The sequence below is a fragment of the Propithecus coquereli genome, unplaced genomic scaffold (assembly GCF_000956105.1).
Source record: "Propithecus coquereli isolate 6110/MARCELLA unplaced genomic scaffold, Pcoq_1.0 Scaffold28, whole genome shotgun sequence".
NCBI classification, from domain to species: Eukaryota; Metazoa; Chordata; class Mammalia; order Primates; family Indriidae; genus Propithecus; species Propithecus coquereli.
Genome location: NW_012148396.1, coordinates 448,683 through 461,191, shown reverse-complemented (window position 1 = coordinate 461,191; position 12,509 = coordinate 448,683). Strand labels below are relative to the sequence as shown.

The 12,509-nt window shown below is 43.9% G+C and overlaps 1 protein-coding gene across 2 annotated transcripts in view; it reads left to right on the top strand.

The window, feature by feature from the left end:
* ADCY8 (adenylate cyclase 8 (brain)) overlaps window positions 1-12,509 on the top strand; it is a 238,777-nt gene that overhangs the window by 208,823 nt on the left and 17,445 nt on the right. For both annotated transcript variants that reach the window (XM_012647996.1, XM_012647997.1), the window contains one exon: window positions 1,147-1,305. In XM_012647996.1, coding sequence (XP_012503450.1) covers window positions 1,147-1,305 — 159 coding nt within the window. The remainder of the gene's footprint in view (window positions 1-1,146; window positions 1,306-12,509) is intronic.

The window sequence follows — 12,509 nt, the reverse complement described above, 5'->3', positions numbered from 1 at the left end:
TGTGAGCTAGGATGACGCCACGGCACTCTAGCCTGGGCAACACAGTGAGACTTTGTCTCAAAAAAAAAAAAAAAAACACATTTGGTATAGTTCCTCTCTGTGTAGGTTCATTTGTTAAGAGATCAGACTCTGGCGTCCAATTTTGGAATTAAGTTCAAATCCTGGCTTCACCATTTGATCTTGGTCAAGTTACTTAACCATGTTTGCTTTCATTTTCTCATCTATAAAATACAGATTGATAATAATACCTTTCTATTAGGGCTGTTGTGTGGATTAAAGGACTTAATATATGTATATTGCTTAGAATGGTGTCCGGCACATAATAAATATCACCTAAGTGTTAACTAATTTTATTATTATAACTTACTTGTTGAGCCAACAAATACTGATTAAACATCTGCCCTTTGCCAGACATGTTGCTGCATAGAAAGTGTTTTAGTAGGCTCAGGCTGCCATACAAAACAAAATACCATAGACTGGGTGGCTTAAAACAGAAATCTATTTTCTCACAGTTCTAAAGGCTAAAAAGTCCAAGATCAAGGTCCAGCAGGATTTAGCTTCTGATGAGGGCTCTATTCCTGGCTTTCATACATCTTCCTTCTTGCTGTGTTCCCACATGGCCTGTTCTTGGTGTGTGCACGTGGAGAGAGAAAGAGCAAGCTCTCTCATGTCTCTTCTTATAAGGATAATAATCTCAGCGTAAGTGGCCCTCATGAGCTCATCTACCCCTAATTACCTCCCAAAGATTCTATCTCCAAAACCCATCACATTAGGGGTTAAACATTCAACATATAAATGGGGGGACATCAAGTTCATAACAGTAAGGATATAATGTTGAACAGGGGAAGGACCCTGACCACATAACACTGACAGTCCAGTAGAGGACACAGGCATCATCAGATAATCATACAAATGAGTATAAAATCACAGGTACAGTAATGCTAGGAAGGGCAGGTACTGCATGAGATTTAATCATCCTCTGGTCACTCGGCTTCAGACAAAACGCCTCCCAAAATATCCAGATCAGGCTGTATTTCATTTGTGGAGCATTCCAAAGAAGACTTCCCCACCTTCCAAGCATGTGTGCCTGAAGCCCATACCCTGGAAGTTTACCTGTTTCTTCTTTTTCTCTGCCATGAACTGTAGCTGGAGTACACAGCCCGCCTGGACTTCCTCTGGCGAGTACAGGCCAAAGAGGAGATCAACGAGATGAAGGAACTGAGGGAACACAATGAGAACATGCTCCGGAATATCCTACCCAGTCATGTGGCCCGCCATTTCCTGGAGAAAGACAGAGACAATGAGGTGAGCCAGGCTGGTCTAGCCAGCAGGAAGGGGTGGGGGTGGGCTGTGTACCATTGTCCACATCGATCCCATACTCCAGGAGAATGCCACTGTCCTCACGTGAGTGCATGAGCATGGGGACTGTGCCCACCATGTGGTACCAGGCAGCCCAAACTGCCCAGCACTGTGAATTTCACACACAACCTCCCCCGGCCTCCCTGTATAGTTACCTCATCTATAAAATGGATATAATAAGGTCTCCATTGTGAAACCAAATTGAAATTTTTAAAGTTTCATGTGTGTATGCATGTATTTAAAAAAGGTATAAATATGTCTAACAATTCCACTTTCTGCTATATACCCAAAAGAATTGAAAGAAGGGTCTCAGAGATATTTGTAGATCTAGCAGCATTATTTACAATAGCCAAAAGGTAGAAGCAACCCAAGTGTCCCTTGGTAAACAGATAAGAAAAATGTGATATATGCATACAGTGGACTATTATTCAGTCTTAAAAAGGAAGAGAATTCTTACATATGCTACAACATGAATGAACCTTGAAGACATTATGCTAAGTGAAATAAGCCAGCCACGAAAATACAAATACTGTATGATTCCATTTATATGAAGTACCTAGAGTAGTCAATTTCATAGAGACATAGAATGGTGGGTTGCCAGGACCTGAAGGGAGAGGAGAATGGGGAGTTATTTTTTCACAGGTACAGAATGTCAGTTTTGCAAGATGAAAAGTGTTCTAGAGATGGGTGGTAGAGATGGTTGCATAACAATGTGAATGTACTTAATACTACTGAACTACACACTTAAAATGATTAAGATGGTAAATTGTATAATATATATATATGAAAATTAAAAATAATAAAACTATATGTATGTATATATGTATATGTGTAAATGTTCACATATATATATATATGTCTAGCTATATGTATATGTTCACTATATTTTTTTTAGCATATTGCCTAGTATGTAATAGGTGCTCAAAAATGCTCTTTTTACTTAAAACTGTCTTTTCTTATTATATAATATTATGCCTAAAGGGTCACTCAGTGAAGGCAATCCAGGAGTCTGAAATCGTTGGGAGGCTCATGTCCACTCTGGAGGGTCTAGGGGAGAATCCCTCCTTGCCTCTTGCAGCTTCTGGTGACCCCAGGTGTTCCTTGGCTGTGTCCACATTACTCTAATCTCTAATCTCATGACTCCACAGGGCCCTTCTTTAAAGAACATGTGTCTTCTCTTCTTCTTCTAAGGGCATGAATCAGATTTAGGGCCCACCCTAATCCAGTATGACTTCATTTTAACTTAATTACGTCTACAAAGTCTCTATCTCCAAATAAGGTCATTCTGATGTCCCAGGTGGACATGAATGCTGGGGGGAGACACTACTAGGATGAAGGATATTGTGGTGATGATGTGGAAGGGAAGCCTGGCCAGGGCCTGGTGGTCAAGCCTTTTGGGCCATGATCAGGTTTGGGCACACTTTTACATGAAATGGAGTCTTTGGAAAGTTTTAAGCATAACCTAATTGATCAGCTGCTGATAGAGAGTGTATGGGAAGGCCACAAGTAAGACCAGGTAGGAGACCCTGAAATGGTCTGTGTAAAACCCTGGTGAGGAGGCCCAGGACAGGGGCAGTACAGATGGAGAGAAGGAAATGGTTCCAGATACCTGTAGGAGGACAGGACAATGAAGCAGATGCAGGAGGTGAGAAAGAAAAAAAATCAAACAATTTGACTCACCCTCAAACCTCCGAGGAAAGTAACTCAAGAGGGAACTGAAGGGGCATTACTACAGAAAAGGGCTTGACCTTGCTCTTCAAGACTTCCAAGAGAAGATCGAGGACCATGGATGGGCCCACAGGGAACATCTCTGGGCTTTGTGTCAGGAGGAGTTTTATAAGGATAGAACCACCTCACCATCTTGTCCCCATAAGGTTATGAGATCCACAAGGCAAGGACCACATTGGCCTTGATCACTACTGGTCCTTGGGGCATGGTGTACCTGCCTGTGGCTCCTGCTCATGAAGGGTTCGTGGATGGACTGGAACAGTGAGTACCCCTTGCTGAAGCATTCAAGTGGGGAGGGCTGAGCCCCTGTAAAGGATTCTACAAAGGCAATATGGATTTTCTGGGAAATGAGGCTAAGACATACTTGCCAATACTAGATTTTCAAACTGAGCTAAACAAATGTCACAAACTGGAAGACCTGAGATAAATCTAACCAGTGAGCTAGTTGGCTGGGACAATGGTTCGTTGGTGGGTTTGCTTTTTAATTTGTGAATGTGATGCCTTTAGGCATAGAATGGGGTGTCCAAGTTACTCACCTAATCTCTGCCACTTATGTTACCTGCAGGGCCCCGAGAGACATTTGGGTTTGTGATCCTTGCCTTAGAATTCTAGAGGGTATAACTGGAGAGAGATGTGGGTTCCATTTTCCATCCAATCCATGGAAGAAAGACCAGTGGAAAAAAGGCCGAGGGAATGAGTGATCAGATACTTGAATAATCAGCTCTCGATATGCTCAGGTCATGCAGATCAAAGCACCACCCCACCCTCCTCAACAGATGGAGTTCCCTGGAACCGGGTTCAGGTCTGGTATTCTCAAGGTCCCTAAGGTCAGAGGCTTTGTTGCAAGGGCTTCATGACAAAATCATGAAAGCAGAGAGTGTCAATGTGCATCAGCCATGACCACCAGATGGAAAGAATGAAACCTCAGAGGTAAAATCCAAAGAGAAATGAGAGAAAAGCTGCTTTACAATCAAGGCACCAAAACAATGAAGGATTTGGGACCAGGAAAAGAGCAAGAACATACTGATTTCATCCTGAAAGGAAGGAAACCAACCAGAGACACATGCCAAGAATCCAAGTCACCTGCTGTCACTCAGGCCAGGCCCCCATTGAGCAGAATAAATGATAGCTTCAGCCTTAATCATATGTATAAAACATTTCCAATAAAAAGTCTTGTCAGGATTATTTGAAGTTTTATAAATACTTAAGCAGTTCACACTCAATAAGGACTAGACACTGAACATGGTTATATCACCTAGAGAATTTTCACATCATGATGAAATACCATTTACTGAACACCTACTGCATGCCAGATGCTGAGAAGGGTAATTCATGAAAATTATCTTTCATTTCATTCGCACCTCAAGAGGAGAGTTCTACCAGCCCCCCGTTATTGATGAAGAAACTGGGTCTCTAATAGGTTTGCGATGTGCCTCACTTTCTTTATGCAGAGCTACAACTGGAATCTTGTCCCTCAATTTCTTTCTTCTGTGCCACCTATATCCCCTTACAATTCTGCTACCCATACCGCCCCCGGAGTTCAGCAAGACTAGAGTGTGTGTGTGTGTGTGTGTGTGTGTGTGTGCACACGCATGTGCACATGCATGCATGCGTAGGAAAGAGAGAAGGAAAGAGTCATTTGATGTGAAGGGAAAGAGAGAGAAGGAAAGAGACAAGATGTGAAGGGTGACAGGGTGGGGCAGGGCAGGACTGTTGCAGCCTGTGGGAACTCCCCATTTCATGCCCTGTTGCTATGAGAGGCATAGGCATTTTTAGCGTCTCCTCTTGCTACAAATCTGGACTGTGATAGAAACCTCTGAAATCTTATTGGAGACATCTGTGAGTTTCACGAGGCCACAGTAATGCCCAAGGCACTGCCTTTCCTGCCTGCCAGGGCATCTTCCATGGGCTCTGTCCCTGGGGTGGCAGCTCATTTGTGGCCCATCGTTAGCTGACCTACAGGAGTCGCTTGGTGCACACAGACTCCGACTAACTTGTTTGCATCAATATGAGCCTCACTCTTTAGAAAATGATTGCACAGGCTGTACCCAGAGGAACAGAATGCACAAGTTTCAACTGGCAAAGCAGACTTCTGACATATAATTTGTGTGTATGTCCTAGGCTGACGCAGCCAAGAGTGTGCTCAGAGGCCCCACTGACATCATTGCTGAAAGTTCAGCCTCTCTTTACTCTCCATTCTTGAATTCTGACTCCTCTTAAGACCCTCCAAGGGAGGCCATGTGACCTAGTGGGAAAAATCCAAGCTATTAAGCCAGAGGGACCTATGTTTGTGTTCAAATCTCAGCTTTGCCGTTTACTAGCTATGTGATTTGGGGCAAGTTAATTAAGTTCTCTGAGCCTCAGTTCCCCATGTGTATGGAATATGGATCTAATTATACCTCTCTTCTAGGCCCCAGATGTTAATCAAGCAAGGAAGTAAAGGGAAAGTATTCCAGGCAGATAGACCCAAATGGTCAAAGGCATAGAGATGAGACACTGCAGGATATTTGCTGAGAACAAGGAGTGGGGATACCACAAGCACCCTAGTATTTTATGGAAAAGATAGAGGTCAAAGCAGAAGTGTCATAGGTACAAAGGGACAAGTCCTGAAGGGAATTGAAGGAGCTTGAATTTTATTCTATGTGCAATAAGGTGGTAAGAATTATTATCCCCATTTCATAGATGAAAAAAATGAGTCTCTGAGAAGGAAAGAAACCTGCCTGAGGTCACAAAGCTAGTGAGCTCAAATTCAAACCCAGGTACATGTAACACCAAAGCCAAAGAGTTCTTTTTCCTCCACCTCACTGTAAGTGCATGCGGAGAAGGGGAGCAATGACAAACAATGACTGAAGCCATCCAAACACAGGCTGGTGAACAGGGCCTTGCCCCACAGAAGTGTCACCCACACTTCCAAGGCTGCCCCAGCTGCGTCCCCCACAAAAAGGTTCTGGAAGCTTCTGCTGTTCTGCTGGGCTTTTAGCTTAGAATAGTCCTCACCTTCCTGGGCAGCTACTTTCTTATAGATAAAGCCAGCTGGGGGGTCCAAGCCTGGGTAGCTCATCGGTGTCAAGCAGGCTAGCACTGAGTCTCTGGAAACCCAGTGGCTCATCATGGCTTTAGGGAGAGCTGTTGAAAGGACACTGACAAGGGCAGCTGTCCCAGGTGCTAGAGAGCCTGCGTGGCGTAAATTCCATCTCTGCCACTAACTAGCAGTGTGAGGGCAGGTTACCAGACCTCTTTGAGTCCATTTCTTCATTTGATTAATGGAGGAAATAACACTGACCTTGCTGAGTTGGGGTGGGAGCTAAATTTGATAAGGACACAAGAAGTGCCCAATGCAGCCCTGTGCAAGGCAGCTGCAGTATGCAAAGGTGTACCCAAGTACAGGTGCGCTCGAAAGTCCAGTGCTGTGGGCTCAGTTCTGGCTCCTACCCTTACTACCTTTATGCCTATGAGCAAGCAATAACCTTTCTGGACCTCATTTTCCTCATTTTTCTTGTTATGCTACAAAGGGAGCATAACAATACTTCCCAACTTAATCCAATTTGTTACCACATTTACAGGAGTTATTGTGCACAAACCACTTCAGTGGTGCTTTGCATATTTTGAGTGCACACTGGTGGTTAGCTATTACTATTATCAAGAAATGTGAGCCATCATTATTTTTCCTACTCCTTTCCAGTGACAGCCCCACTTCCCATCCCTTGAATTCACCCATTCATCCAGCAAGTATTTATGGAGGGCCAGCCAGTGCCAGGTGTTGTCCTAGATACTGGAGTTAAAACAACAGTGAACAAAAAAACAAAGTCCTCTCTGTTCTAAAACATGTATTTTCGTGGGAACTCAGACAGTAAACCAGATAAATAAATATATAACATGGCATCAGATAGTGATAAATTTTATGGAGATAGAAAAAGCAGAATAATGGAATGGAACATTGAAAGGGTATTTATGTTGCTATCTCAGTCCATTTGTGCTGCTGTAACAAAATATTTGAGACTGGGAAATTTATAAAGATGAGAAATTTATTTCCTGACAGTTCTGGAGATTGGAAAGTCCAAGATCAAGGTGCTGTCAGCTTCAGTGTCTGGTGAGGACCCTGGTCTCTGCTTCCAAGATGACGCTTTGTGTGCTGTGCCCTCACATGGTGGAAGAGAGAGAAAGAAGGAATTTACTCGTTCAAACCCTTTTATAAGGGCCCTAGTCCCATCCATGAGAGCTCCACCCTCACTTAATCACTTCCTAAAGGTCTCACCTCTTAATGCTCTCACACTGGTAATTAAGCTTCAACATATGAATTCTGGGGGACACATTCAGACCACAGCAAGCATCGTGGAGGTGACATTTGAGCAGAGACCTGAATGATGTGTAAGGATACTAATGAGGTCAACAGGTCTCAGACTTTGTTTCTCCCCTATAGAGAGGTGGCTTAACTTGGTATAAGAAACACAGGACTTGGAATCCAAAAAGCCTGGGCATGTTAAGGTCCAGACTATAGTTCCCTGGGCAAAGAGGAGACCAAAGCCTTCATATTGGCATATGGGCATGAGAGGGGGGAACCTGCATATGCTCAGAATTCTCAAAAAGTCCAAACCTGTACCTCCAACTCACCAGAGCAAGATGACAATAAAACAGTAATAGCTTTTCTATATTCATCATTCCCTACCTAGTTTACAAAGTGTTTTTTTATTTTCTTTAAGCCCGAAATAGCAAGAAACAGATGGCACACTCTAAGTAGTTGTTGGGAGTGAGTTGAATGAGGGGGCTATCTCTAAAGGTGTGGGTAGCTTGGGGTGGTGCTCTCCCATACACCCCTCCAAATCCCTCCACCCTCTCATCCCTGCTCTGCTCGGGGAATGCAGGTGACAAACCAACCTGCATGGGCCACATCAATGCCCTGTGGCACTTAGTTGAGCATCACCAATGGGGGGTGCTGTGTAGAAGATGCAGGGAGGAGGACAGTGAGGTCAAGATAGTTATTCCCTTGGGGTCACCCAAGGCTGACTATGTGCTGCCACAGAAACTGACAGCTCCTTTCATGTTGTTATTGCTACTGTTATTATTATTAGCAATAGCATGAGCTCTCAGACTGGGTATAAATTGCAGCTCTACCTCATAACAACTGTGGGACTTTGGTAACATACTTAACCTTTACATGCCTCAGTTTCCCCATAGGTAAAATAGGATCTTAATTGTATCTGCCTTGTTGGGTTGTTATGAGCATTAAATGAGATGATGCATGTGCAGTGTTTTGCATTATGCTTGGCACATCATAAGTGCTCAATGCAAGCAGCCGATATTATCACTATTTTAATATTTAAGCAACTGGAACATTCCAAATGTTGGCAAGGCTGAGAAATAAAACTAAGGAAAAGTGTGTGGGAGGACCTAGGATTCGTTAGAACACTCAAGGAGACGACTCTTAAGAAATCCCTGGTGACTGGCCATTTTATACCATGGAGGCATTTCTATCACAGAACATAAACCAAAGTTCAGGGGACTTGGACTTGTAACTAGGAAATGAATTTCAGAGGACAGAATTTTCTCTTTTTTCTCTATTTTTAAGCAAAAATATTGAAATACAGTTACTATAGACTGAATTGTGCCATGCCAAAATTTATATGCTGAAGTCCTAACCCCAAGGACCTCAGAATATGACTGTATTTGGAGACAGGGTCTTTAAAGAGGTAATTAAGTTAAAATGAGTTCATTAGGGTGGGCCCTAATCCAATATGACTGGCATCCCTATAAAAAGAGGAGATTAGAACATAAGGGAAGACCACATGAAGCCACAGAGGAACACAGCCATCTGCAAGCCAAGGAGAGCGGCCTCAGAAGACACCAATCCCGATGGCATCTTGTTCTCAGACCTCCAGCCTCCGGAGTTGGTGAGAAAATTGATTTCTGTTGTTTAAGCCACTGAGTCTGTGGTACTTTGTTAAGACAACCCTAGAAGATTAATATTACAGGTAATAGAATGAACAGAGACTTTTCCCAAAAATCATAGCCATATGGAGGACGCAATTCTGTAAGTTTACTTACACAGGTTCTCTGACTCATCCAGCAGAGAGTCAGGGTCCTTCGTGCCATCATTTTGTTGTTCAAGGCCAAGGTGAGCAGGGCCCCACTTTTTAGTAATTTACCACCTTAGACAGAAATCTACACTCTTTCCACCCCACCCAGCCCAAGCCAGTCACCAGCTGCCTGTGCTCTTAGGAGGACTAAAGATGGCATCAGCTTAGATTCATTCACATTTAAAGATCAAGACCAATTGATCATGAATCAGTGACACCATCTTTCTCAGACCTGGGACATGACAGGTGGAGGAGGCACACTCAGAAGTGTAGAGTAAGGAAGGCCCTGGAAGCTCTCTAATCCCCATCTCTTCCACTGCTAGCTGTGTGATCCAAAACAATGGCTTAACTTCTCTCTGTCTCATCTTCCATATACATGAACTGGGGATAATATTCTTGCTACTTTACAGGATTATTGCAAGGATTAAATCACTGAATTCATAGGAAAGTGATTTGTAAGCTTTAATGTTTCCTTCAAAGGCCAGGGAGTCATTAATTCAACAAACAGTTTTGAGTATTTACGTTGGACCAGAATCTGTATAGGTTGTGCATTATATTGCAGGCATCCAAAAAATACCAATTGCATGATTCGAATGCACTAAGATAAATAGCATATGGTCTTTGTATTCATGGAGTCCACACTTAAAGGAAGAAATGGACATTAATAATGCAAGAGGCAAGAGGTATGCTACAGAGCTGCTCAGTGTTGTGCTAGAGCACCAGGCTCAGACTCCTGGCCCCAGCTGTACATTGGGAAGGTTATGGAAGACATGGTCTATGGACTCTAAGTGCTTAGTGAAGGCAGAAAACAAAAGTTAGTCTAATAAAGGAGGCTAACTGCAGGGAAGGAAGAACATTTCCCACCAAGGGACAGACAGTAGGAATAAAAGCATTTAAGTGTGAAATAGAACAGTTTGTGTCTTTACTTGGCTTCTTGCAGAAGCAAACCTTGAGACAAGGATTTGAGTGCAAGTAACTTACTTGGCAGTGGCCCCAGGAAACACGGGTAGGTAGGAGAGTGAGAAAGAAGGCAACCAACAAATGATGCATTATCAGACTAGTTACCTCTGTGGGCAACCAGAGCTTAATCCCTTAATCCCTGGGAGATTTGGGAAACTGGTATAAAAGCACACCTCAAAGTCATCTGGCCAAAGGGGTGAAGAAGCTGGGTACTATACACCAATTCCTGATGGTCATTGGTTAAGTGCTGCTCCTGAGGGGCATTAATTTTCAGGAGCTTTCAGCCTGCTGCTCACATGGGCAGATTGCCTTTTAGTGGCCAGAAAAAAGCCCCAGGGAAAGAAACACACATGCTGAGCCCTGAACCTTAGGTGGGAGAATCCAGGCAGGGCACCTACAGCATCTACCGCAGCATGTACACAGAACTGCAAACGCTTCTGTGTTCTGGAGCACAAGGTCCAACATGCGGAATTGCAGGCAATGAGACTGAAGAGATAGGTGGGGGCTCAGAGGTCCAAGATCAAGGCACTGCCAGACTCAGTGTCTGGTGAGGACCCATTTTCTGGTTCTCAGATGGCCGCCATCTTCTCTTTATGTCATGATGCAATGTTTGAGCTTTATCCTGAGGGCAGTGGTGACCCACTGGAGGGTTTTAAGAATAGGAGAGGCATGGTCAATTTTGTTTCTTTAAAAGATCACTCTAGCTGCCATGTGGAGCCTTTGAATGGGCGGAGACTGGAGTCAGGAAACCCAGTAGGAGGCTCTCATATTAGTGGTTGAGGAGGAAAATAAGAAGAGCCTGATAAACCTAGCAGAACTTGATAATTCACTGAATGTGGATGTGATGGAGAAGAAAAGATCAGGATGACTCTGAATGTCTCACTTTGATGATTTGGCAGTGCCAGTGCCACCAACTGAGTTAGAGACTGAAGGAGCAGGCCAGGTGTAGTTGAAGAGAAGGTGCATTGGATTTACAGCACTTGTAATATGAGGAGTGTGAGGACAACCCAGCATGAGACATGGAAGTTTGAAGTCCAAGAATGAACACTGACCTTGAGATAGGTATTTAGAAACTGTCAGCACATGAGTGTTGGGAAGGCTGGGAGTGAATGAGATAGACTAGGTAAATGTGTAAAATTGAACCATTCAGTGAGTCAAGGACAGAACCATAGCAATCACCAACATTTAAGGTGCAAGATAAGCACACACACAAAAAAAGGCATTCTTGAATGGGCCAGTCATAAGAAAAACAAAGGATATCACTAAAGTATAGACAGTCAGAGAATGAAGATCTTGGGAGTGTTCAATAAATACACCAATTGGCAGAGATGTCTAGTAAGATATGAACAGACGTGTGCACTGATTTCTCCGCTTTGACTGGCAGGCTGGCCTATTCTCAACTCACGACACTCCAGCCTGCGATGTGAGTGGGCATTAAGAGCGTAGGAACAGGCAGTGGAGAAAACTAGTTTGAGAAGTTAGGAAGCAAGGATGAAGAGAGACTGACTTGTGGGTAGTCACAGTATCCGCAGGATCCGGGGCAGGTTGTTCTTTTTCTTAGAAGAGACACTTGGAGGATGAGGAGGGGTAGGGAGAGGAGGATGGGAGAAAGAAATAAGGAAGAAAAGAATCACTGAGGAAGAAAGCAGCTGAGGAAGGTATAAGGAGGTCAAGAGCTCAGGTAGAAGCATTAGCTTTCAGGAGAAGGAAAAACACATCCTCTGGAGTTGAAGCAAAAGAGATGAAAATGGATATGAACGTAGACAAGTGTATGAGGATAGGAAAAGAGAAGTAGGTCACCATCAAGATCCACAGCCTTCTCAGTGAAGTAGGAGACAGCATCATCCACTGAGAGGAACAGAGTGGAGGGCTAAGCTAGGGAGAGTGGTGAAGGTTTGCACCAGCCACTGAAGGCAGCAGAAAAGGAAGCTGACCAAGGACAAAGGGATGGGCAATCAGGACTCAGGGTCCCCTCGGAGGCTGGAGACCAGGAATTTTCAGCGGTCCCAATCCTTACAGTGATGATGCTGTGGTTATGGTGCAAAGGATTGAATGCTTATGTCCCTCCAAAATGCGTATGTTGAAATCCTTACCCCAGGGTGATGGTAATTAGGAGGCGAGGACTTCAGGGAGTGATTAGATCATGAGAGTGGGAGCCCTCATGCATGGGATTAGTGCCCTTATGTAAGAGAGCTGCCTTGCTGCTTCTACCATATGAGGACATAGCTAGAAAGCACCACCTATGAACCAAAAAGAGGGTACTCACTGGATACCAAATCTGCAGGTGCCTGGATCCTGGACTCCCCAGCCTCCAGAACTGTGAGAAATAAATTTCTATTGTTTATAAGCCACCCAGTCTAAAGTATTTTGTTACAGCAGCCTGAACAG